The sequence below is a fragment of the Phragmites australis genome, chromosome 10 (genome assembly GCF_958298935.1).
Source record: "Phragmites australis chromosome 10, lpPhrAust1.1, whole genome shotgun sequence".
NCBI lineage: Eukaryota > Viridiplantae > Streptophyta > Magnoliopsida > Poales > Poaceae > Phragmites > Phragmites australis.
The window spans coordinates 2,205,931-2,232,147 of NC_084930.1; the positions used below are offsets into that span (position 1 = coordinate 2,205,931).

General features: G+C 44.0%; 2 protein-coding genes, 1 long non-coding RNA gene and 1 pseudogene across 4 annotated transcripts; 2 read left to right on the forward strand and 2 right to left on the reverse strand.

Annotated features, from left to right (window-relative positions):
* Window positions 1-1,230: 1,230 nt before the first annotated feature.
* On the forward strand, window positions 1,231-4,107 carry LOC133931094 (protein HIGH CHLOROPHYLL FLUORESCENCE PHENOTYPE 173, chloroplastic-like; annotated as a pseudogene).
* A 1,772-nt stretch (window positions 4,108-5,879) lies between these two features.
* On the forward strand, window positions 5,880-9,687 carry LOC133931332 (delta-aminolevulinic acid dehydratase, chloroplastic-like). 2 transcript variants are annotated; one of them, XM_062378183.1, is made up of 13 exons: window positions 5,880-6,040; window positions 6,321-6,618; window positions 6,712-6,823; window positions 6,907-6,980; window positions 7,136-7,204; window positions 7,277-7,360; window positions 7,446-7,515; window positions 7,717-7,772; window positions 7,862-7,983; window positions 8,100-8,171; window positions 8,258-8,339; window positions 8,431-8,508; window positions 9,249-9,687. In XM_062378183.1, the coding sequence occupies exons 2-13, from the start codon at window positions 6,328-6,330 to the stop codon at window positions 9,417-9,419; spliced, it is 1,281 nt and encodes a 426-aa protein (XP_062234167.1). In that variant the 5' UTR covers window positions 5,880-6,040; window positions 6,321-6,327; the 3' UTR covers window positions 9,420-9,687. The 2 variants fall into 2 exon arrangements, with proteins under 2 accessions (XP_062234167.1, XP_062234168.1); XM_062378184.1 differs by having other exon boundaries at window positions 5,936-6,040; window positions 6,325-6,618.
* Window positions 9,688-11,673: 1,986 nt separating this feature from the next.
* On the reverse strand, window positions 11,674-13,892 carry LOC133931333 (leucine-rich repeat extensin-like protein 5). The gene has a single exon (XM_062378185.1). It carries the CDS (start codon window positions 13,701-13,703, stop codon window positions 11,862-11,864), a length of 1,842 nt encoding a protein of 613 aa, XP_062234169.1. The 5' UTR covers window positions 13,704-13,892; the 3' UTR covers window positions 11,674-11,861.
* Window positions 13,893-23,314: 9,422 nt separating this feature from the next.
* LOC133930367 (uncharacterized) lies at window positions 23,315-26,165 on the reverse strand. Its single transcript, XR_009911745.1, has 3 exons — window positions 25,618-26,165; window positions 25,287-25,462; window positions 23,315-24,088 (listed from the first exon to the last, which is right to left on the reverse strand). It is a non-coding gene; the product is annotated as an uncharacterized LOC133930367 (long non-coding RNA).
* Between the last annotated feature and the right edge of the window lie 52 nt (window positions 26,166-26,217).

Genomic DNA, 26,217 nt, shown 5'->3' on the forward strand with positions numbered 1-26,217 from the left:
TATCTTTCAGCAAATCCTGTCTTTCATGCTAGAACAAAGCACATAGAGGTAGATTATCATTTTGTTCGTGAACGAGTAGCAAGAAGGCTACTTGATATTGAATACATTTCTACAAGAGATCAAATTGCAGATGGTTTTACCAAGCCGTTGGCTGTGCGAAAATTGGAGATGTTTAAGAACAATCTCAACTTAGGAAGTTTCAATTGAGGGGGAGTGTTAGAATACAAAGTGATGTGTAGCGTGCATGGATTGTAAACGTGTAGTGTGTGCACCAAAGATAGAAGGGGCCAGGAGATAAGGTAGTTAGCGATGTAAAAGGAAAGTTGTTACTATTTTTATCTCTGTGATTATCTCCTGGCCGTTCATCTTGGTGCTGTGCTCCCTATGTAAGCCACGGCTGGGGCTTTTCTAGCTAAGAGAGAATCAACACGCAATACGCCTGTCCCCGGCGTTTCTTCCATCTTCCAGCGCCTCTGAATCTCTCACAGGCCTAGCTGCAACGGCAATATGCTGCACTTAAACCTCACCCTCTTCGTCTGAGACGTGTAATTCGTTTTGCTCTTGACGCGCCGCTCTTCGCTCTTATCCTTGGCGATTGCTGGATCAAAGCGTAGTCATTGGATTAGGAAGGCAAACATAAATGATTCTTATTTAGTATTTCATTTTTTATAGCTTGTTTCTACCATTTGTAAGACTTTTTCATGTTTCATTTTATTAATGCCTCTATCCAGATTTTGCTCCATGTTTTCAACATCTGAAGTTGCTAATATGCTCAAGATGTCGACTTTGTATAATAGTCATTGCTAGCCTAATTAGGGCGTCTCCAACAATATAGTCAGCTTGTTAACTATAAGATTGTTCATGTGACTAATAGACAGTACAATAGACAACATGTAATAGGGCTATAAAAGCTTGCACGCCTTTTGGAATCCGCCACAAACTATCTACTAGTTAGTAGCTAGTCTTTTATCTCTCTTGTCCTCCACGTAGGATAAATGATGACGTGTACTTTTATAGCTAGCTGATTTGGCATTGTTGGAGATGCCCTTAGTTGAGTTTAGATCATGCCCGCATTTAGTTGTCCCTCCCATCATTACAAGCTGAAATTCTAGAGTTTGAAATCTGAAATGAATGAAGCATTGTATCCGATGTGTAATATGGATAGTTAGATACACTTGTAGTACTCTACCATAGGAAATGAAGAATACAAAAACTTGATGAAATGACAAGATGATTGATACTGCTAATTGGCTCATGGAAAACAACCAATGTTAGCAGAAAAGCATGCTCCTTAATTTCTGTTTGAAAAAAAAAAATCTAAAAAATTGTCAATTGGTGGATACCCGCTGCTCAATGTTTGACCCATTTATCATATAATTAGTGCAGTTATAATTGTTGTTACTATACTTAAAACTTCTTATCTTTCTTGTTTTTGAGAAACTAGTAAAAGTTGGACATAACTTTCTCTGATCATAACAAGCTTTAGTTAGAAGAAACGACCCTGAAGTGCTAGATATGCTCCCAAGGTCCGTAGATATTGTTGTTGGTGATGTTGGTGATCCTGCAACTGTCAAATCAGCTGTATCAGGCTTCAGCAAGATTATCTATTGTGCAACTGCACGCTCAACTATCACGGGAGACCTAAATAGGGTTGATAACCAAGGAGTAAGGAATGCTAGCAATGCTTTCCAGGTAATCGTTCTAACCTTTATTTTCTCAAGTTACCAACTATTGGTGTTAATGATTTTGAGAATTATCTCTCCTCATGGAAAGTTCATCACTGAGATTCGCTTTACTCTCAGGATTACTACAATGAGTTGTCTCAGCTCAGGGCTGGTAAAAGTAGCAAGAGCAAACTCCTGATTGCAAAATTCAAATCTGCTAAGTCCTTGAATGGTTAGGAGATGCGCCAGGGATCTTATTTCCCAAATACCCTTGATTCTAGATTCAATGAAGGCATCGATGCATCATTTGAATTTTCAGAAGCCCGGCAGGCCGTTTTCTCAGGTAGCAATCACTGTTGTGTAACTTTTAGGGCCTTCTTCCCAGCTGGTTTTTGTTTGCATGTCTTAGATTTCTTATGAATCCTCCTTTTTTTTAAGGATCTATTTTCACAAGAGGTGGATATGTTGAAATATCGAAAATGCTGTCTCTTCCTTCGGGTTCCACCCTAGACAGGTATCTGCTGCAGCTCTTATATTTTGCTTAACAGCTTCTCCAGGGTTGTCAAATCTTTGTGCATCACAATGAACTCTGTCAGAATGTGTCATGCCATTCCTGTCTTTCTATGCATAAAGGTATGACGGTTTACTTCTTTCAGTGGGTGGAAATGGAAGATCATCTGTTGTTATTCTTGAGACTGGTCCACTGGCTGACACATAGCAGAGCAAGAACTATTTTGCTCGGATGAATACAAAAGTAGGCTTTTGTAGGGTAAGTATTGTTCATTAACTTACTATACTAGCTGCTTCTGTCGAATGGCAAGCAATCGAAACATGTAGTATTTAATCATTTTTATGTTTGTTTTCTGCAGGTAAGAGTGCCTTTTTCAGCTTTTTGGCCAGTAAACCCACAAGATCCTCCTCTAGACCCTTTTCTCGTGCATACACTAACCATTAGGTTCGAACCAAAAAGGCAGGTTAGTGAAATTTGTTGAATTACTTTCCATCATCACTGTCAGACTGTAAATGTAGATTTCTTGGCTATGGCATGAAATAGGTGTCTTAGCTACTAATGTATCATGCAGAGACCTGATGATGGATCTCAAAATGCTAGTGACCCCTGAAACTTTGAGCTAATATTGGAGTACATCAAAGCTTTACCTGTAAGTTATACCTAGATTGATTTTACCTGTAAGTTATACCTAGATTGATTAACTTTCACATGGCTTAGCTACTTTTTCTTTTCTTTTCTTTTCTCATTATTGTTGAAACCAAGTCCTTTTTACTGAGATATCTTCAACATTTCCATCTGATCATTTAGCAGTAATATTACCCTTTTTCATGATTGATTTCTCCTCTCTATTTCAGTGTATTTATAAGCATATCTCTTTGATTTTTCGCAGACTGGTCAAGAAACAGACTTCATACTGGTCTCATGCGCAGGTTCTGGAATCGAACCTAACAGAAGAGAACAGGTTCTCAAAGCCAAGAAGGTTTTACTTTGCATAACCACCTAAATCCTCTATGTTTATCTGATTCAAATGTTCATCAAATCGTTAATGATCTTGATATTCTTCTAGGCTGGAGAGGATGCATTGAGGAGGTCAGGCCTTGGATATACAATTGTTCGCCCCGGCCCACTGCAGGTATGTCACACTAACACACATACTAACATCATTGAAGTTTCTAGCAATTCTTATTTTGGCATAGTAGCAAGCTATTTCCTTCTTATTTTTGGACAATCAATATATACACAATGTATCAAATCGTACTTCTGAAGCAGAATTATGAGAGCAGATGCTAGTTGTTACTTTCTTAGTATTGTATGTGTTTCATTGAAACTGGGTGCACGACCATGGCGATCATTTTGTTTTCAGGAAGAACCTGGTGGTCAGCGTGCATTGATCTTTGATCAAGGGAACACAATCTCTCAGGTGAAACATCATGAACTATAGTTACTTGTGTGATGCCATATCATGCGGATCATATGTTATATGGAATACTATATGTATCTTTTAACTTTTTTTATGTAGGGTATCGGCTGTGCTGATGTAGCAGATAATTGTGTCAAAGCGTTGCATGATTCCACTGGGAGAAACAAAAGTTTTGATGTAAGATTTATTCTTCTGCTCTCTTTCATGTATGACGATGCTTTTCTATCTGACAATAAATCTGCAGTTATTCAGTGACTAACTTGTTACTACGTACTCAATTAGGTCTGCTACGAGTACGTTGCTGACCAAGGGAACGAGCTGTACGAACTTGCAAGTTACGACTGAAATCTAAAATTGATGGATTTTCATGTTCCAATCAAGACATAAATTGTTCTTTCTTGTTCATTTTTCGTTTTTGATAATACGCTGTGAATTTTCAGGTGGCTCATCTGCCAGACAAGGCTAACAACTTTCTTACACCGGCATTATCTGTCCTGGAGAAGAATACCTGATTGATGTGCCTCACAGACTCAGACATGTGTGATATACGGATCATATAATGTGTATATTTTTTCCTTGTAAAGCCATACGTTTTTCCTATACAAGCCTTGTGGAATTCACATGGTGTGCTATTTTGGCCCTTTTTGTAAAGATCGTCGACGGATTGACTTCAGGAAACAACTTTGATGACTTGTCGTAACAATAAGCTCTCCTGTTCCTACACCTTTTCATCTAAGAATTTACACTTGCACGATTTCACCAAGAAGGAGAAAAAAACAGTAAAAAGAAGAGGCCAACCTTTGAAGCAAAGGGAGCAGTGCCCCTGATGAAAATAAGATATGGTTTGTTTAGTCTATCTCCAGCAGATACTTAAAAATTTATCTTTTATATCACTATTACAATATTATCTAATATTATTATATCTTTAACAGCTACTCTATTTCTTACTCTTCTACTCCTCCAAGTCTACATGGCAGTCTCTGTGAACAGTGTTGAGTGAGAGAGAAACCGGCTGCAAATTTGGAGCTCGCACACCCCTGGTCGCATCCCTGTAGCAGGTGATGTTTCCCTGCTAGAGCCGGTTGCTGCAGACCAAGATCACTATCTAGTGCTACCTCTGGTGAAGCTGCACTTACAAGGTCACTTGGTATTTCGAAATAGCAAGAGTGGCCATAAGTTCAGAACGCAGACCTGACCCGCTTCTCCCAAAAGAATTTGTAATGTCTAGCTACATTCACCATGTAATAACTTCTGCAACTGCAAATTCGTACCACGTATAGCCGTGTGATCTCGGCATATTTTCCCAGCATCTGTGGTTCCGGAGCACTCTTACTCTCTTGGTGAAGTTGGTTTCAGCTTCTCTCCGTTTTTTTTTTTTCATTTTATAAGAAGTTGGTTTCAGCTTTGTCTGCTGCTCTAGCAGCAACAGCAGGCAGCAGCTGATGCTGGTGGTGGGCAACCAAAACTTCAATGCTCTGATTTTTCTTGGTTTCTTCAGCAAATTAGTCATGAGTAATTGCATTTGTTGGCTCAATGGTAGATAGGGCGGGTTACCAAGCTAATCTATATTTAATCGAGTTTATCTCGAGTTTCTTATTATAGTTTCGTATTTACTAATGTGCAAAAAATCACTAAAGAAATATCACATCTAGAAGAACATTTACTCCGCAATTTGGATAGAAATGAATCGACTGAAATCGATGTTAGCTTCAGTCGACGTTCATCAGAGATGTTAGGGTTTCGGGGGCTGGGGTTGTCGAAAGGCTCTAATGGCCGGCGGGCTTAGAAAATGAGTTTTGGGGAGGTAGACAGATCAGGCAGTGGTGGTGATGTGGGTGGGCAGGGCTAGGTGGGGCGTCATGTGCCGATGGGTTAGAGCGACAGGAATATCACTGGGGACGAAGGCAGGCGGGTGGGAAGCGGGGCAGCGCAACGAGGATTGCGTTGGAGAAATGTGTTTGTCAGAGTTGAAAAAGACGCGGCCAAGCGGAAGGAAGAAGGAAGAAGAAGAGTTGTCCGATCTAGATCGGATAGTCCACACCGTTGACTGAAACCGACCTGGATTTCGATCGATTGAAAAATAGTGTGCTTCTTATAGTTTATAAGCAATTTTATTAAAACTAGTGGAGCCGAGCCTGGACGTAAATGGAGAAATTTTGGAAGCAAATGTTAAAAAAAAATAGAGATATAGAATTCGATGTGCATGTAATGTAGTTCAGTTTGTATCTGTGATATGTGCATGGTCTGAACTCTGAACTCGGACCTGAATACAGCGTAGCTGACAAAAGAAGGGGGGATGGAGACAAAGAAACGCAAAGCCTCTAGTCTACTAATGTGAGCGTCGCCATCGGGAAACAGAGGCCACAGGATTAGACTTCTCCGAAATCCCTCTCGTGCTGCTGCGTCTTCTCGAGTCTCCACCTCATCTTCTTCTCCAGCCTCCAGGTATGGCCACCATCTCCTCCTCCCCTTCTTCCTCTCCAAGATTCGGAGGTCCCTTGACTGCAAAACAACAATCGCCAGTCTTATCTGAATCACCACTCCCAATCTCAGCATCAATTCAATCCAACTGCACCACCCCTTGTGCTTACCAAGATCCAATTTTTACCTGTTTCTTAGAGTTCGCGACCAAATTTTAGTCAAATTATACTGCAGTAGAAGCTAGGATTGTTCCCAATTGCTAACCATGTCTGGGAAATCCATCTTATTGGCGCTGACGTTGCAGCTAGGCCATGGCATCCACCGTCTCCTTCTCCCCTGCCAACGTTCAGATGCTCCAGGCTAGGAGCGGCCAGGGCCATGCATCCCTTAAGAATTGTTTCGCTGTTCCAAGAACCGGGCCAAGGCTGCGTTCCACGGCCGTCAGGGTCAGCAGCGAGCAGGAGGCCGCGCTGGCCGTCAGGGCGCCGTCGGGGAGGACCATCGAAGAGTGCGAGGCCGATGCCGTCGCTGGGAGATTCCCTGCTCCCCCGCCGTTGGTTAGACCAAAGGCCCCTGAAGGAACACCGGAGATCAGGTCCCTTGTATGTGCCTACTCGATTTGTAACGTCGATTGTGCTTTATAGTATAATTGGAGAAATTTGAATTGTAGAATTCTTTTTTCATGAATTGTTCAGGACGTGACAAAGCGCCCTCGTCGCAACCGGAAATCGCCTGCTCTTAGGGCCGCATTCCAGGAGACAAGCATCTCACCGGCAAATTTCGTGCTCCCATTGTTTATCCATGAAGGTTGGTAGTGAAATATACACTTAAACGAATGGTGAATACATTTGACATTTGGTATATCAAGCTTTGTCGCTGATGATCTGCAGGGGAAGATGATGCTCCTATTGGGGCTATGCCGGGGTGCTATAGGCTTGGGTGGAGGCACGGGCTTCTTGATGAGGTATTCAGAGTATTAGGGATTAACTCAGATTGTAACTGTTTATTTCTCTTTTCTGATGTTCTTTTGCATGAATTTATTGGAGAGATAAATATATGCATTTCACAGCTTGGATCAATAGCTTAAGTAGCTCTTCAAACCTGTTCTCTTATATGCAGGTTTACAAGGCACGCGATGTTGGTGTTAACAGCTTCGTGCTCTTTCCAAAAGTTCCTGATGCATTGAAGGTATTTTCGTGAATATAACAAATTTCTTGTTTGTTTTTGTCTTGGGGTGACTCACACTCTTTGTTCCTCCAGTCTCCAACAGGAGATGAAGCATACAACGATAATGGTTTGGTTCCAAGAACAATTCGCTTGCTCAAGGACAAGTTCCCTGATATTGTGAGCTTTGTGCCCCTCAATGAACATATGTTGTGGCTTGCATCGTTTTTGCTAACATATTTACCTAAAATCATGGCTGGTTTAGGTTATCTACACAGATGTTGCGTTGGACCCTTATTCGTCTGATGGTCACGATGGTATCGTGAGGGAAGATGGTAAGTGAAATGGTCAGCTTTTGATCTTGCTCTCCTAGTCTCCTCACAGAGGCAGGCATATATAATATGCGACCATTGTCATCCAATGGGTTATATTGAAATACTTACTAGTTACTGGAAGTATTAGATGATGTACAAGTGAAAAACGGTAGTCACCAACAATAAACATCTAATTGTTGATTTGTTTCTGTCTTAAATCAGGAGTGATTATGAATGATGAAACAGTTTATCAGCTGTGCAAGCAGGCAGTTTCACAGGTCCACCTCTCATCTTGATATCGTGTTTGGTCGTGGTGGCACAACTGCTATGGTTCAGTAACACAAAAAAAAAATCCTCTGCTCAATAGGCTTGTGCTGGTGCTGATGTTGTGAGCCCTAGTGATATGATGGATGGCCGTGTTGGAGCAATTCGTGCTGCTCTGGATGCTGAGGGTTTCCATGATGTCTCCATTATGTCCTACACCGCAAAGTATATATCTGATGTTGTCTGTGTCGCCATATCATTTCCATGTTTCATATCTGTCATCCTGTTGCATTTCTATAGTTTGAATTGAATAATACATCTGCAATATATGTTTTTTTCAGGTATGCCAGTTCATTTTATGGCCCATTCCGAGAAGCTTTAGATTCAAATCCACGATTTGGAGATAAGAAGACGTATAAAACTGAGTCCTAAGATATTATTTCTACTATACAGTTGTACTGCTTGATATCTAAATGTTTGCTTTCTCCTCATTCTGAAGTTATCAGATGAACCCAGCCAACTACAGAGAAGCCCTCCTAGAAACTGCAGCAGATGAGGCAGAGGGATCTGATATTCTTCTAGTAATGCTCCTGCTCTGTATAATAACAGTGGCTTGTTATGAAGATAGATTTGTTTATGGATTGGTCTAAAACCATAGTTCCCTATTGACAGGTGAAACCGGGATTGCCGTACTTGGATGTCATCCGGCTTCTACGGGATAATTCAGCGTTGCCGATTGCTTGTTACCAGGTTAGTTCATTGGGTAACCCACACTGCTACGAAGTTTCCCCTTTCATTTCGACAAAAAGTTCATGTTCCTTGTTTGGTGCCAACTGTCAAAGCCCAGTGCCAATACCATTAATCTTTCCAAATGTCATTTAGCATAGCACTATACTGCATATCAAAATTCAGTCTTTCCCAATTGCTGGACACTTTAATCCAATATCATTTCCCCACAAGAACCTCTTTTTTCTCGAGGTCACATTGCAGTCATATATTATGTTATGCTTACTTTAAACGCCATCAATTAAGTCATTTTGAGTACGATCACTGCTAGAAGTTGAGTGTGCTTTGTTATGTAGTTGGCCTGCCTATGTCCCATGCACTCTAAGGATTCTGCTTGTATTTTCTGTATTTGCATACATGCTATCTGAAAATGCATTTGTTGGCATCCATACTGCGTATATATAAGAAGGTAAACATATGTTAAATCGCTAATTGTACTTGAAACTCAAAAGGTGGGTTTTTTTTTTTTTTTTTGAGGGGAAAATAGTCAGGGAAACCCCTACTGTGGGATTTGTTATTCTTACAGTATATCAGTTAACTCCTGGTAGTCTGTTCACCCGCACCAAAGTTTTCTGTATCCTGATATAATCTTGCTTCCAAGGACATTTGCTTTTCCATGTGCCAGATTAACGCTTCTGAAGTGTTTTTGCTTGCATTGACGTATGAGCCTAATAATCATGACCTTGTTCCAATGGATCCTTCAGGTTTCTGGTGAGTACTCCATGATCAAAGCTGGCGGAGCCCTGGGCATGATCGACGAGCAGAAGGTGATGATGGAGTCGCTCATGTGCCTCCGGCGAGCCGGCGCCGACATCATCCTGACGTACTTCGCCCGTCACGCTGCCAGCGTCCTGTGCGGCATGAGTTCGAAGTAAATCAATTCTGGAAAGCTTTGGAGCTGATGAACCCGGCCACCATTCTTGCATTGCATGCCCCGCAACATGATGAGATGAGGCTCGTTTTGCAGTTGCATCGTTGTGTAGTTCAATTGATTAGTAGATTGCAAATATCGTGCGAGTATGTTTTGACTTCGACCACCGAGGCCTTCAATAATTCGTGAATGATTTGCCAGGAAATAATCATGCAAAAAACTATGCAAATAGTGAATGATTTGCCAGGAGCACATTTTTCTCAGTTTTTTAATACTAGTTTGGTATACACTGATTCGTGAATGGTGCTTGTGGACTAGATCAATTGATCAAGCAAACAAGCAGGTTGATAAGCTAGCCCTGGCAGAAGTAGAACGGGTACGAAGAGTTGCTTGATCTCATCTGTGACTGAGCAACCATGGCTCCAAGAGTGTATCTTAAGCCGACCTCACACGATCAAGAAAGTTCAATTTTGCTTTACAATTTTTTTGTTCATGGGTGAAATTCGCTGCTCTATGAGTCTATTTTGTTCACAGAAATACATGAAATTTTAGCTATTTTTCGTCCTCTCTCTTATGAGTCCTATAAGTGAAAGTAAATTCTAAGGAATGACAAAGCATGGGGGAATAAACAATTAATTCTATCAATAAACCTGTTAAAACCCTAATTTGGCGTGTCTTAACCAAACCTTTTGCATGGGCTCGCTGTGCGTTTGTATGGTCGGAAGTTTCTCTTTCACAGTATTGGGATCGTTTGATCGATTTTCTTGATCGCTAACATCTGTCTATAACCCCTTCTTACCATGCGGGATAAAGGTTAAGACCACTCACTTCTTTCGAAGGAATGCCAAAAGCAAAGACAGCTCTCTGGGTCTGACTGTAATCTTTTTCTATCGGTAAGAATTGATTACAAGATTTAGCTTTTATGAATCGCTATTGGTTTGATAGAGGAAGTCCAAGAACTTCTTCAACGATTTCAAATCCTTTTTATCCGGCATTAATTTGGAACCGAGGGCTCATACTTCAGCGCTGCAGCGCTTAGTACTCGGACCTCGGTTGCAGGGTTTGGTGGCCCAAAATTGACTTGGCTAGATATTTTGTTTCCATCAAAAACGAAATTTTAATCCCTGACACGATCCCATCATCAACCACAAGCAGGTTTCTCGGTTGCCGTAGGAAGAAACGATGATCCATCCAGCACATTCCCCAACTGTAGATCGATAGATCGCATGGATGTGTCAGCGGTAATATGCAGTGATTGGATCTCGAGTTACTTACACCGGTAACGAAGCAGCTAATGCTTAGTTAACCAATGCTCAGCTCCGCGTCAGCTGCTGCGTTTGCCGGCAATAGCAGACCTGGCCCTAGTAGCGACCAGTGAGTAGCCTTGCAATGCACTGCACTTTGCACTTGCAGAGGAGAACATGGGACGGGCACCAATTGCTAGGCCGTCACGTGAAACGTACACGAACACCGAAGGGTAATTAAAGGCTCTAGCTCCCAAGTCATACTACTAATACCGATATGAATACGATAGAGATTCACTGCACTTGCCTCAAACGCAGCGGTCAACTGTTGATGTTGCAGGCATTAAATTTCGTTAAGGAACGAAATATTTAACTTTGAAATTTTCTTTTAAAGACATGTGCAAATTTTAAAAAAATTGTAAAACAAAATTAAAATCCCTGTTGTGGCAGCAGCAACTGCCGCACACGCAGGCTAGGAGTACGGGTATAATTTACTCCTTTCATGGAACGATCCTCTCATCGCCTCATCGGTATGGTGGTGATGGTCGAGGACGAGAAGACTCTTCGATCAGATATCCCCGTATCCATGCACGAAGCTTGCCGATCATGAATGTCGGGGCGGTGGCACCTCTGGAATGGTGTTGCCATTGCACTGCACCATCGTCGCGTATCTGATGGACCGGAGTACCGTACTTCCTCGTCGTCCCCGCGTGCAGGGACCATGAACTTGATCACTCGAAAGTTTCTGATTCGCTTTTCGCCCCCAAATCAGAGCACACGCGCCGCATCCTGCTCCTGCTCCTGCTCCACACACCTTCAAATGCGCGCGCATGGTGATGCACTGTGGCGCTTGGTTGCAATAGCCAATTGATCTGCTCCCTAACGTCTCACTCACTCTCACAAATCAAGATGCTAGCTATACTAGTGCCGAACGGTGATGAGCAATCGGCACCTGCGGATGCAGATGGCAGACAGAAGGGTGCCGGATGATCATAGAGTAAAGAGCTCAAGAACTTAAGAATCCGCAGAGCCTTTCAATTCAATCTGATCGAATAACCTCAAAAGAAAGAAATTTGAAACTACAGTAAAAAGAACGCAGGAAGAAGAAGAAAGAAACTACGGTGCAAGATGTACTGATGACGACTGAAGGGTGCGCGAACGTCCGGGCGTGGAGGTGGCGACCGATCGATCAGCAGCTAAAGCTAGTTGTACGGCGTCGTTGGCGGCGGCGGAGATGCGTACGATACTCCGTAGACAGGCGGGAGCGGCGGCGGTGGTGAGGAGTATGACACGCCGTGCACCGGCGGGAACGGCAGCTTCCCAGCTGGGTCGGACGGTGGCGGCGGCGAGGAGTATGCCACGCCGTGGACAGGCGGGAATGGGAGACCACCGCCGGGTGAAGATGGCGGTGAGTGCTGGTTGCCGTGACCACCGTGGTCGCCGTCGCCGCCCTGAGGTGGCGGTGAACGAGAACCTGGAGAAGACGGTGTTCCCGGGGCGGGAGGGTGGTAGCCTGGTGTCGATGGCGATCCCGGTGTGCCTGGCGTCGTCGGCGGGTATGGCGATCCTGGTGTGCCGGGAGTCGTCGGCGTGGGCGGCGGCCAGACGCCGCCGGGGTGCTCTGTGGGTGGTGCTCCCACGGGTTGACCGGAAGGTGCCCACCCGGACGATGGCGGCCGGTAGCCGGAGGACGGAGGCGAGCCGTGAGATGGCCCAGATGAAGGCGGCATTGACGGCGTCGAGGAGCTCCCTGGTGGGGACGGGTATGGCGGAGTAGTGGAGCTCCCTGGTGGAGACGGATACGACGGAGTCGTGGAGCCCGGCGGCGGCAATGGTTGTGAAGGAGAGCCGGAGCCGGACCCAGGCGGCGGAGGGCGCCTCGGAGGGGAACCACTCGGAGACGGCAGCCCGGTGCCACCTCCGTGCCCGCCCCTGCCAGTGGGTCTGGACGTCGGCGCAGCCTGGCATTGCGCCTTGCTGCAATCGAACGGGGCGCCCGCGGCGGCGCACTGTGCCGGCGGGCGCTGCGCGGGAGCACCCGGGATGCAGTTCCACCTCCCATCCGCCGTCGCCACCGCGCAGCCAGGCCGCGAGGTGAAGAAGTTGTCCTCGTAGGTGAAGTTCCTGAGGCTTCTTTGCAGCCCGCACACGGCCGCCGGCACCGGGCCCTTGAGGAGGTTGCCCGCCACGTTGAGCTGCTCGACGGCCGCCATCCCGGCGACGCTCCCCGGGAGCTGGCCCTGTAGGTGGTTGCCGCTGACGTCGAACACCGTAACCTGACTGAGCAGCCCCACCTGCGGCGGGATGCAGCCCGTGAGCTCGTCGTCGATGAGCACGATCTCGTTGAGCGTGTTGGCCATCCTCCCAATGGACGGCGGGATGCAGCCGCCGAGCCTGTTGTGCGCGAGCACGACCACCGATGCCGGCGAGTTGCCAAGATTCGCCGGGATGGGGCGCGTGAGCCGGTTGTTGTTGAGGATGATGGCGTCGAGCGGGCGGTCGAAGAGCGCTGGCGGTATGGATCCCTCGAAATCGTTGAACCTGAGGTCGAGGTACCTGAGCGACGGCAGCGTGAGCACCACCGCGGGGAACGGGCCGACGAAGCGGTTGTTGCTGAGGTCGAGCTCGTGGAGGAGGCGCAGGTGGAGGAAGGTATCCGGGAGCACACCGCAGAAACGGTTGGAGTTGAGGTGGAGCAGCGCGAGGTCGGGCAGCCCCCGCGGCAGGTCGGCGGGGAGGTACCCGGCGATGTCGGCGTGGTTGAGGTCAATACCGGCCACGGCGAGCGCGCCGTCGGCGGGGTGCGGCGCACAGTAGACGCCGTTGTATCCGCAGACGTTGGGGCCGATCCAGTTGGCGGTGAAGTTGGCCGGGTCGGAGAAGATGGCGGTGCGCTTCCACGTCTGCAGCGCGACGTACGCCGCGCTCAGCCGCGGGTTAATCGGCTGTGACACCGCCAGGGACGCGAGCGCCACCACGAGGAGCGCCAGGCATTGGAGGCGCCGCGTCCCCCCGGATCCCCGGGAGGCGAGAGGAGGGGTCATGGTAGCTAGCGCCACTGCGGCGGCGGCGGCGGGCGTGGCGGGGTTTAAGGTGGGGCGAGGGAAGAGCAGAGGGGAGGGGAGTGAAGTGAATGAGCCGCGGTGGCACTGTGGCAGCTCGCGGTGTCAGGGGGAGCACATGCCAAGGGTGGGCTGGGCAGGGCTCGCGGGGCGGTGCAGGCTACACTGCAGCGCGCGACCGGTTGACGGCCGCGTGGCTTGTAGCGAACCGAGGCAGGAGGCACCGCGCGCGCCGCGCGTTTCGCTTGGTGGGGTTGGTCTCCGCACGGCACGGAGAATTTGTGGGGGCGATTGTTTGCCTGTACGGGATGTTTTCACTTGGAGGGAGGGGTCGTATGAAGTTATATTTCTTAAAAAAATATTTAGTTGATTAAATTTAAATTTAAATTATCGGATGTAAGTGATAAGATTTTAATTAGTTGCTCATATAAAAGTAATTTTATAATACTAATAAATGAGTCTATCTTTATACAAGTCAAACTATGAGCATAAGTTTGAATTTAACAGATTAGACTAAAATAAGTGTATACGAGTAATCAAATACATTTCTATTTACTATTATATGTATCTATCAAATCAGCATCTATCAATTCGGGCAATCAGATTCGACGGGTGTGTGGGTGCGCCCAGAGGCAGACCCATTCAATTTAAGGGCATTCAATTGAATGCCCAAATTTTTTAGAAAAATCCATTATATAGTCATGAAAAATCCATTCTATATCATACATATGTCATGAAAAATGAATTTTAGCAGAGGATGAATTCTAGCACTACATATTAGTAGCCTAAGAGATGTAAGAACAAAATATTGCATTTTAGCATAGAATGAATTCTAATGGTATGTTTGCCCAATAGTTCGAAAATAATGTGTCGTAATCAACTTTACCCAATTTTTCATTACGTTCAAAATTTGAATGCCCAGCATGCAAGTTCTGGGTCCGCCATGCGCCGCTTGCAGCTGGGGACGAACGAATAGACTCGCGCGGCCGCCCGGCGTGCGATGCGTGTGCGGGGAGAAGCCAAGCTCGGCTAGGGCCTAGAGCTACCACGCAACGTGAACGATGCCGCCAATCAAGCTAGCGGTCTGCTCTTTATTATACCATCTCAATCATATTTTTTTATTTCATTTCTCTCTTAATTCCTCTCTTTATTTTTATTCTCTTTATTATCTTATCTTCAACAACTTCTATTTAAAAAGATTCATAAAAAAAAAGAATCTCATCTGAAAAGAATGATCTATATAATAAAAATTATGAAATAAAACTGTTAGAAGACTGAAAGAAATAAAAATCTCTTAAAAGAATTCTAATCTCCGATGAAAATCGGTTGAGAATAATCTTACGTGGATCGAATCCCGTGCCTTCGATATTACCGTAACTTCATCCATGTGGATCCGACCTTAAGTCTCAGTGACAAAAGGTGAAATCAGATCGTCATCCGCTTACGGCTTACCCAGCGGAGACACGGACAGGCGTGTCCGTGTGGCAGTACAGTAGCCCGAGTGCGCAATCGATGCAAATGGACGGTGATATGTTCATCAGTCTCGTCTGAATTCTGATCCAGTGGCTCTGGGGCTTCGGCGTCCACGTGAATCACGGAATGGGAGCGCCATGAGGCCTCGCATGCAGTCCTTGGGAAAGAACAAATACGGAGCACGGTGTTCATTAAATCCGTTATTGAATATGGTGCATCTCCTTCTTGAATGGTCTCTAGTTTCGCCATGCATTCAACATTGAGTGGTCATTTCGCAAGGACGACCAATCAACGCCGGACCGGTTTAATTCGCAAGAAAGGGGCAAGACTAAAAAAATGTTCCGTTGTCTGATCAGCAAAATTGAGTGATCTTTGCATACTGTATATATCAGCTGTTCCATACTGAATCACGCTTACAATGAATCAAATACTCTCTGAACGGATGTTTGTCCGAACTTCTCAGCGACTTTCTCTTCTTTGAATTTCACAAACTGTGGAGGCGATCAAGAGTGCTGGTAAAATACTCTCTGAACGGAGTAATGAATGGGGCTTTGTAGTAGGGATCCGGATCGTTTGATTTCACCGAGGGGAACAATAATTTGTCGGAGGGTCTATAGTAATCATATGTTTATAAAATTATTGCAGTATTAAATCTTATTTATCTATTTAAGATTGAATGGCTCATAAAGAATTAAAATCATACTAGTGACTTGACTTTTGTGAAATAAGATTATCCCAATTCTGAAGTAGTGTGTACCGCACCCGCGTGCACTCTTCTGTCGCTCCATCTTCCTCTGCATGCCATGCAGACACTAACCCTCAAATGGCTTTGAGCCATCACTGTCACTGTACATGCAATCTTCACCTTTTTCAGCTAGCGTATTCTAATTCTGCATTTTCGGTGCATTCAGTACGTGCTGCCAATTCGGCAGGATAAAGCAATTAAGGCCTTCTCCGATAGAGACGGTAAATATCTCTCGTATCACTGTAGTAGACGGTAAATACTACTTTCGATTGCAAATGTAGGTTATTTTAAATTTATATATAAGATTAAGAGAATAAATTAAATAATTTTGTTACCCTTCATTTATTTCGTATTAGAAAAGATAACTCATTAATTTGTGAGAGTGATTTATTTATTAAATGAGGTAAGATGGGAATAAAAGAGAGAAAAAATATATAGAAGTTTGAGAACGACTTATATTTAGAAAATAGTTGAGAGGCTAAAACTAGCTATATTTACAACGGAAGAGAGTATCTCATATATTACTGTAGCAACCGGATTGCCACCTTTTGCCTAGATTCGCTCTCAAGTACAGGCAGTATTCACCGTTACAGTGATACAACCACCTTGCGAAGTAAAACGGCTACATATATTTATCGATTCTCTCTAATATTTATTATTATTCGCAGAGTATATCTGTGAGTTTGATAAAAAGAGAAGATTGAATAAAGATATGGAATAAGATAATTGTTAAAGATAAAAAATAAGTGATATTATAATAATGTTATATGAGATAAAATTTTAAAATATTTGTTAAAGATGACATAACCCTGCCATCACTATGTTCTGATGTTCAATTGCCCATTAAGCGTATTCCACTATTCAACTAGGGTGCAGGCCCATTTGTTAGAGGCGCGTTGTAGGTTGGGAGGTAGAATGCAGATGTGATCATATACAAACGTGAAACTTTTTTATTTTATATTTCTCAAATAAAAAATTACAAAAATAATGGACGATAATGACCTAAATTTGTGATTTTTCAAAATAGACATCTATTTCTATAAATTTTTGACTTAAATATAAAAATAAAAAATTCTACAAACATAACAAGGAGCCACAGTTTAGCCTCACACGAACCGTATTAGGCCTATCTGTCATTAAAAGACCGAGCCCATATGTACTACTAATATTGAGGCGTAACGTCTCAATCAATTAGATGGTGTACGAAGGATTGTTTGGGAGTTCGATTTGGACCTAGCACTAGATTATTTCTCCCGTAGTATATGACCGTATGCGTACATATTCGATGCTATATTATACGTTTTCGTACACTAAAAGCTTCAAAATCTCTCAATTTCTTTCCAACGTGTATATGGATATGCACGTGTGTAACGTGAGTGGTAGTATGCGTACCTTAAAAAACCAGTGTTGGGTCCGCTTCCACTCGCACCGCCTCGCGGTTTCCGTTGTCACGCTTCTCGTCTCGTCTCGTCTCCCCCTCGCCCTCGATTCGAATCCTCTAAACCCGCCCGTGATCTGAAGCAACCGACTGAAACCCTAGCCCACCGCTGCCACCCCTCGTCCTGCCGCTCCGCCGAGAGGCGCCTCCTCCTCCAGCGGCGGCGTTACGAGGGGCGCGACGCCGTCTCCGTCGAGGGATGCACCATGGCACCGGCGGAGGAGCTAAGAGTCGCCTTCGGACGGAGTGAGACGCTCCTCCTCCTCCTCCGGCGGCAGCGGCGTCGTCGCGTTGGCCCGGCGCCGTCTTCGTCAAGGGGCGCGACACGACAGCAGGGGAGGAGCTAAGAGCCGCCGCCTCCTGCTCCTCGCGTCTCCCCCCTTCGTTCTCTCCCGCGTGGATTTGCCTTACAGAACGGGCTCCAGGTTCGTAAGCGCGTGACGTTGTTCAGTCTTCTAGTCTTGCGCGCTGATTTTGCTTGCATGGATAGGGTTTTCGCCTTCGGCTTTTGTGATTCCAGCGTTTGGATTGATTCGGTTGCATCACTAAGACAAATTTAGGGTTTGGTCAACGTTGTGCGAGTGTTAGCCTGAGCCGTAATTTCGCTGAATCGCGAGGTACTAGGGTTTGGATTTGTTGCGCATATATTACGTTGGTTCAGGAGGCAGAGTGACAATAAATTTGTCACCCTGACCTATTGTCAGTGACTCAGGTGACCCCACACTCAGTGAGAGCGTGAATTGCCACCTGATAAGAGTTGCAAATAGTTATGGTGTCGGTTCAGTAATCTTGAATTTGGGGGCTCGTGAGAATTTAGATTGAGAAACACTGCTATGTCTGTGGGCTAGATTGGGCAAGCACCTGGTCTAACGGTTGAAACACGTTAGTCTGTACTCTGTAATGAACCTGGGTTATGTAAGATTGTAAGGCTTGGGGGTTGCATATGTTGCTTGCTTATGTCTCGAATTGCATTTCCATATTTTGTAATCGATCTGAATTTTGCTTCATAGGCCTGGGTTATTTTTGGTTGGATGGGTTAGGTTTGATAGGTAATGCGGAAGCCCCATATCTGAATTTTGCTACATAGGCTGTGGGAGGTTACAGATGTTTTACTGATAACCTGCCAACTAATTCTCATTACTTGTTGTGCCCTTATGCTCTTTGTATACCTTGTAGGATTGAGACAGGTATTCCGCATGCTATAGCTCATAACTTAAAAGTGATGTGTCCCATACAATGAGTTTTAGCTCAGTCCCCCTTGAATGTTCCTGTCTTCCTTGTGTGGTGATCTTTCACCTGAAAGAAGTTTATATCCGCATGTATCAAATATGTTTTTGGTTCTGGGGGTTTAAACTTCAAACAAAAAGTTGCGAGCGTGGAAAATGTTCATTGTGAGCAGGGCCACTGTTTTACCTGGGGAGCGTGGGTCTTGAGCTCTTGTCATATTTCTTGCAGTTTATGCATTGTTTAAAAACAACTTGACCTATTCTGTTAGGGTTTCCACATGCCATTTGAGAAAGATATTATTTATTTTCTCCCAAACTCAGTTACTGTTACTATTTATGAGGAACTATTTTACGGTCTGAAGCATATCTAAAGCAGTTATTATGAAGTTTTAGCTTATCTCTGCAATTTTCCCGAGACTTATTAGGTGATATATTTTTCTGAGTTGTATATTTATTGGTTTACATGGCAAGGGAAACAATTCATATTGGAGACGGAGCCTCAAATTATGTGCCTGCCTGAATTCTAAGCACTTGGAAATCATTTTATATTTCAGAAAGCATGTAGAGTCCGTTTTGTTAATAGCTTTGACAGGTAATGCAACTTTTCACCATATTTCCTCAGTATTTGTTTTTGGATAGACCAATAGAGTTTTTCATGTTATGCTCATATAGTGTTGGATATGAAATGTCTTTTGCTGTGCTCAGCTGTAGTCTTTACCTATTGGCTATTGATGGGGATATAGTTTCTCTTAGATATATCCTCAGAATATTTTGTAATTTCTGTTCACATCATCATATTGTTCATCAGTTGGATTGCATCTGAATGCTAATTAGATAACAAAGGAATGTGTTGATTATAGTGCTTATATCTGTAATGTTGAAAGACTGGGTCGTTAGAATGCACTTTTTGATATTCTGGAGCAGTTCCTACAGATGTTCTAGATCATTCATGCTTTCTTGCTTCTTTTCCAAAAGGAATAGTTAATGTTTTCTTCAGATACGTTGTACTATATAGTCTGGGATTTCATATTTTAACATGGGCAGAATTCCTTCGTAGTCACCCTTGGGCCTTGCTTTGAACCCCCCCCCCCCCTCACTCTGACCAACTTTGTCCCTATTTGATTGTCTTCCTCCGCTTACATGATCCACTGGTGAGTGGTGAGACAGACTGTGCCTCTCTTGGCCCCATGCAGCTAGGGGTTATGAGTCGGGCTCAGTTTTTGCCCTTGCCTACATGACTGTTGAACTAATTAGCATCATTTTTTAGTTTGTAGGAAAAGGTAAATTTCTTGCACTGCTGAATCCTTCGAAAAAAAATAAAACTAGAAAGCTAAGGATGTCTGGTTTATGATCTGCCAACAATTGCTTTTGCTTAATCGTCTGTTTGCAAGTGCCGCTACGTTCACATGCCATGCTTTATCATAGTTGATGTGTTCTTCGGAGTAGGACTTGACAATGAAATTTAGTAGTTGGCTCAGTGTATCGAGTTAATATGCTAATTCAATAGACGTGAGCATAGCATGTGTTATTGTAGTTGGAACGATTTCCTGGAATTGGACTAGACGTTGGCATCCCTTTTGTTGACTAGTGTACGTGGTCATGTGATAATCCATTAGAGTATTAGACACAAGAGTAAATGCAGTCATGATGGCATGAACATAAATGCTTATTCAGGTTCCGTACACTTAGTTGAAAAGTTTAGACAAACATAGTCACTGGGAAAAGGTAACAACATATCATGTTATTTGAACCACTAACACAACGTATCATGTTACTTGTTAATATCAGTGTATCCGGTGTGATGGGAAGATGGGTGTTATACAGTGTAAATTAGTTGGGTGATCCAAAAAAATAAACCAGTGTAGCTTCTTTGTTATTTATTTTATCTATGCATTTTGTCTGTGACTCCTCACATTATGTGCCGGTCCGGATGCTTGTAGTTAAATTATTGGAAATCTTTCCCTGTTTTAGGAAGATATGCAAGTCTTTTTGGCCAACAGATTTGACACGTAACACAATTATTGGAGAAGAACCATAGAGGATATCATGTTATACACATGTTGGCCTATTGGGTAGGATGTGTAGTGCATTTTCCTGTGTTCAGCTGTACAACTAGATTCTTGTATAAATTAGTGATGTTCTGAAAAAGTTTCCTTCAGGTGCTCTACATTCTTCATATAAGTTAGCGATTTTTTGGTGAGGTTTCCTACAGGTGTTTGAAATTATCCATATTAAATTAGTAATATTTGGATCTGAATTCTTCAGGTTTTCTAAATTCTTCGTATCTTGCATCTTTTCTTCTAGGAACAATTGATTTCCTTAGGTACCTTGTACAGATTCAAGGGCTTAGGGACATGATATTCTTAAGTTGCTAGCATTGAAAAAGTAAAGTTCTTTTGTTGCTATACTCACAACTGTTTGCGCCTTGGTTTTGACATTATATACTCACTTTGCCGTTAAATCTTTTGTACTTCCGGAAAGGATCAAATCAAAGACTACGAATCCATCTTGGAAGCTAAGCGCTGAAGAACTGTTGATTTTTCTGTAATGTGGTTCTTGGCTCGTGGCTACTTTCTGTATTGTGCCCTAGTAAGGCCTCAGGATTGGTGCGATAAGTTTATACAATTCAAGGGTATATCGTTCCTGTTGGGCCAAAAAAAAAACTCGTAGGCGCCCGTGGGCCAAAAACTCCTGGTATACTTTCGTGGGCCGCCCTTCGGCAAAGTCATCGATAACGGGCCGATAAATGGTTTAATCGGGCCAAAAGGGCCAAACTGTTTAGCGGGCTAACAATGGGCCTTAAGCGGCCCTATTTACTTCTAAATGGGCCTATGACGGGCATGGTGAGTTCTTATACGGCAACATACAAAATGGGCCTTGGCGGGAGGGTGACTTTATTGTGCCTTCTCTGAGCCCGTACGTACCATAAATGGGCTAACGATGGGCCACAAACGGGCCTAAAACTACATAATGATTCGCTTAATGGACCACTGTCGGCCCAATACGTTACCTAATGGATGTGAAGCATGTTTGCTTGTGGCCATGGTTGGCAACTTGGCATGGCCTTGCCGTGCCGTTATAGTTTCAAGTTTTTCAGCCAGCTATATTACGCGAGGTTGTTCAGTTGATCTTGTTCTCGCCTAATTTTTGCCAAATATAGGCCGATACTGCATTATTCTGCCTACGAGTAAAGGGCCTAATGGAGATCGACTCCGTGTGACGCTACCGCTACGGGACAACCAAGCTAGGCCGCCTATCGTAATTACACTGTTAACGATCAATTTTGTTGAACTGCTGGGGAAACGCCATGGTAGACTCAGAGCATTTGTATCTTGACGAGGGATGTTGGTAACTGTCCGCTACATGCTAGACTCAGAGCATTACACTGTTAACGACCAACTTTTGTTGGATATCAAGCACAATACAGTATCTGCACAGAAACAATGGACAAAACAGGTCCTGTCAGATTATGCAGGAACATGCCCTATTCAAATATTACTTACGTACTTCCAAGGGGGCCACTTTTAAACAGTTTGATGTAAACAATGGTTAAACGAGCCATCAAGAGCAGTAGTCATTTTCAGCTCATAAAGTAGTCATGTTACTTTTATGATAAAAATGAAAATAAATTTAGAGCGCATATAAAGTTAAGAGAACTGCTTCATGTATGACTGGTTCGTACGCTGGTACCAAACCAGCTCGCGAGGGGCAGCAGCAAATTCGACCAGCAGCGTTACTTGGTTGTACAAACCAGTCGTACGTACAGTAAGACTCTAAAGTTAAGGCTTAAAGAACAGTGAGTTATATAGCAGGGGTACTAACAAATCCTAAACAAAACAAATGAAATGAGCAAATAAAGCTAAAAGTGGAGCAAGACCTTCAACATGCAACATACCAAGAATGTAAATGTTACCAAAATGTCGGGAAGTTTGGGACAGAACTGACCATGATACTGGATTGGGCCGTGTAGAACAAGAATGAAGTTAATTCATCCATGCGAAGCATTGAGTTGCACCAATCTATTCTCCAAAGGCTGTAAGCCACTTTCCAAATATTGTCTCCAGCAAACATATGCGAAAAGTGCTAATCCATTCACCAAGAAACCAACAGATATCTGCATATAATAACCCTAAAATAATACATCCAGTCTGGGACATTACAATGATGAGCTAGTTAAGTAATTTACTTGAACCCCAAAAGAAATCAGTAGCATCATGCGAAACAAGGACCTGCATGTGCGGCCAAGGAACGTGTGCACCCGGCAAAGCCTATGCTGGGCGTGCTTTGGCAAAGAAAGAATGAAGGAACCATATTTGAACACCCCTAGTAAAATGTGAATTATATACCATGTTCAGCTAAGCTATCACCATCGGATAAATTAACTGAACAGGAACTCAAACTGGCTTTAGTGCAAGAGCTAAACTACTAGCCATGAGCATAAGACATGCTAGCTTTGGCACTCGAGATGTCTCTGAAATACACTAGTCACCAGGTTCTTTGATTTTGTTATGCATCGCAGATTCACAGTAGCTAAGATGAGGCAATTCTGGCCAGTTTGTGCAGTGAAAGTGATATATCAAGCTGCAGCAACCAATATATTGGAACAAATACGGCAAAGAGCCACTTTATTCTTCTTCAAAACATTTCAGTTTTCTGGCACCCATTTGTCACATACGCAAATTCAGAAAGTAAAGTTGTGCACTTTCATAATGCTATTACACTATACATGCAATAGGACCTTACATATCTCTACAATCTGCCTCTTGACTCCTGATGACATCCCTGCCTAGGCATCTTGATTTTCCAAGACATTCACACACCAATGGAGCACTAAACAATATGACACTGATTAATGTGCAGGTATAGTTAAGAACTTATATTTTTCATCATTTTCCATTATTTAGTTCACATAATTTCTGAACCTGTCAAAGATACAACCAGCATATGCCAGAGTCTATACTGCCTCTACACTATCTGCTGGCTGCTGCAGAAAGACTTCACCAGTACACCTCCGGAACACACTAACAAAAACGATAGATACTACTCATGTCCAAAGCACCAAGTAGGCAAGTGGTCTGCATGTGTAGATAATATAGAAATCATAAGCCCTACACAGCAAATATAATAACACTAAGTACTAAGCATATGCGATGAACAACCACTTGCCAACGGCCCAACTTATCTCAAGCTCCTATATTGTATTAGTTGACCCGGATATACCCATGCAATATAACTGTGTTGTGCACTGCATAGTAAAGGTTCAATCCCCTCACCTATATACGTTTTAAACCTGAACCCGTTCAAAAAGAGAGATTATGACATCCAGTTGACCCTAAACAAGAAGCAATGATAAACAGATGCTTTGAAATTACCAGGAACTAAGAAACAGCGAGCAGACAGTACTCCACGTGGAATGTGAACATTGCAAAATAAGCCTAATGTGATCCAGCCTATTCAAGCTTTTTGGATGGTGCCTTGAAAGAAACTGCAGCAGATAGCAGTAAGAAATTAGGAGAACTATTTTTCACAGACAATAAAGGACAAATGATAAACGGATGCAATGAATTAGTTAAGACACATTGCTTTCAGAGCAACTATAGAAAACAATTTATGACACCTACCAAGTTGAACTGTCTTCTAAAATAATTGTGATGTATCTAAATAGTCATGGCTGCCTGACTGCCACCAGCACGTAGAAGTACATAAACAAACAAGAAAAATAAAATTCTCTAACATATACATATCAATCATACCATCAATATCTCCAGTTAACATATATAAATAGCACCAACATACAAAACAAATGATTTGGATGCCATGCTACTATGAAGTACTCCCTCTGTTTTTTTACAGGGCATATTAGGATTTGAAAAGGTCAAACTTCGTAAAAATTTGACCAGCAATTAGTTAAATTCTATGCGTGTTTAGTGTACAAAAGTAGTATCAATAGATTCGTATTTCACAGGTCTTGTAATACAAAATTGATTTTGTAGAAATTAATGGTCAAAGTTTACTTTTAAAGACTTCTCCAAATCCTAACATGTCCTATAAAAAGAAATGGAGGGAATACATCATATTGATTTTCTTTTATTAGAAGCCCAAGAACATTTCAAGCATACACCAAATAAGCTAGAAGCTCCATTTTCACAGCTCAAGAAATCCAGTTGAAGCTTGTAAACCAAAGGCCAAATCACGTACAGGGAGTGCCACAAGCAAAATACACGTACAAATCATCATAAAGGGTTAGAGACATCATGAAAATGCGGCTGCTTCACATGAAACATGTTAATCAGAAAGACAGTCAATTTCATTCTACAACATGGAGAAATGCAAATCGGTGCCATTTCTCTTTAAAAGAGGAGTGGCCTTTTCCTTGTGTTTAAGAAACTACATTCTCTCCCTCCCCTCCCTCCCTCATGAACAAACATAGATATGATGAAACCATATCACACGTTCCAAGCCTCCAAGGCAACTTCACCAGACCCCAGAAATCAACCACCTGAAAATAAACAGACTTTTTGTACATCCATCAAAGGGCAAACCTAACTCTTGCAAGCATAAGGCATAGTGAAAACTCAACAATTCAAGGCGAAAATTGATCTGAAATTTGCACGAAATCAATCAATTAATTAGGTTCCATGAATACCTCGATCACCTAACATAAATTGCTAGTTGAGCGGTACCTGTGAAGTCGAGATTGTGGTTGAGGTGGCAGCACAACTCGACTGCAGCCAATGGTTGGCACTTGGCACAGCGAAGTGGGTGCGGCGGCGGCCGTCCGATGAGCGGCGAAGGCGACGCGCCGCACGGGAGAGATCAAGGTTCTAAACCTGCATCGAGCAGGCACGGCGCTGGCAAGCTGCATGGTGCGGGTGGAGATGGGTCAGGCGCGATGAATAGGACGAGATGGGGAAACGATGCGGCGACTTTCTAGGGTTTACGACCCAGCGATGCGGAAGAAGAAATTAGGGTTTGAGGAGGACACCAAGCTGCCCAGATTCGAATGGCGCTAACCTCATTCAACAAGAGGTTGTCGCCAAGAGGTTGTCGCCGGCGCAAATAATCGCCGCCCCCGGGGGATGGCGGGGCCGCTGCGCCCGCCGACCGTGAGGCAGGTTCCCGTCGACGCCGCGCACCGCCTCACCAACCCCGCCGCGCTCTCCGCCTTGGCCGTTGACGCCGCGGATCGCACGCGCTGCGCGGTGGGGTCCATTGGCCGCGACGGCGGCGTAGCGAGACGGGCAGGAGCGAGATCGAGGAGAGGACGGAGCGAGGCCGCGAGAGGGAGGCGGTGGGTTCGAGGAAAGAGGGGGAGCGGCAAAGAGGTCGGTTTCGACTCACGAGTCGATCCGAAGCGTTCGTTCCCGATCGGACAGTTCAGATTCGTTTTAGGATCCGCGTTCGGGAGGGAAGCGCGATTTCCCGTTCCGTTCGTGCTTTCCATACTCCGGTGCACTCCCCTCCCGAAAAAAAAAATAGCCTCCGGTGCGCTCGGGGCAACGGCAGGATCGTCCGATCCTGATCGGATGGCCAGCACGAGCGTGCAGCTTGGAGTAGCACCACCACTGGCCGGCTTCCATGGTTTGGGCATGCATCTGCAATTCTGCGTGTTTG

Coding starts and splice junctions, on each gene's coding strand:
- LOC133931332 (XM_062378183.1), top strand. CDS start 6,328: ATGGCATCCACCGTCTCCTTCTCCCCTGCCAACGTTCAGATGCTCCAG. Junction 6,619..6,711: donor CACCGGAGATCAGGTCCCTT/GTATGTGCCTAC, acceptor TGAATTGTTCAG/GACGTGACAAAGCGCCCTCG. Junction 7,516..7,716: donor TGGTATCGTGAGGGAAGATG/GTAAGTGAAATG, acceptor GTCTTAAATCAG/GAGTGATTATGAATGATGAA.
- LOC133931333 (XM_062378185.1), bottom strand. CDS start 13,703: ATGACCCCTCCTCTCGCCTCCCGGGGATCCGGGGGGACGCGGCGCCTC.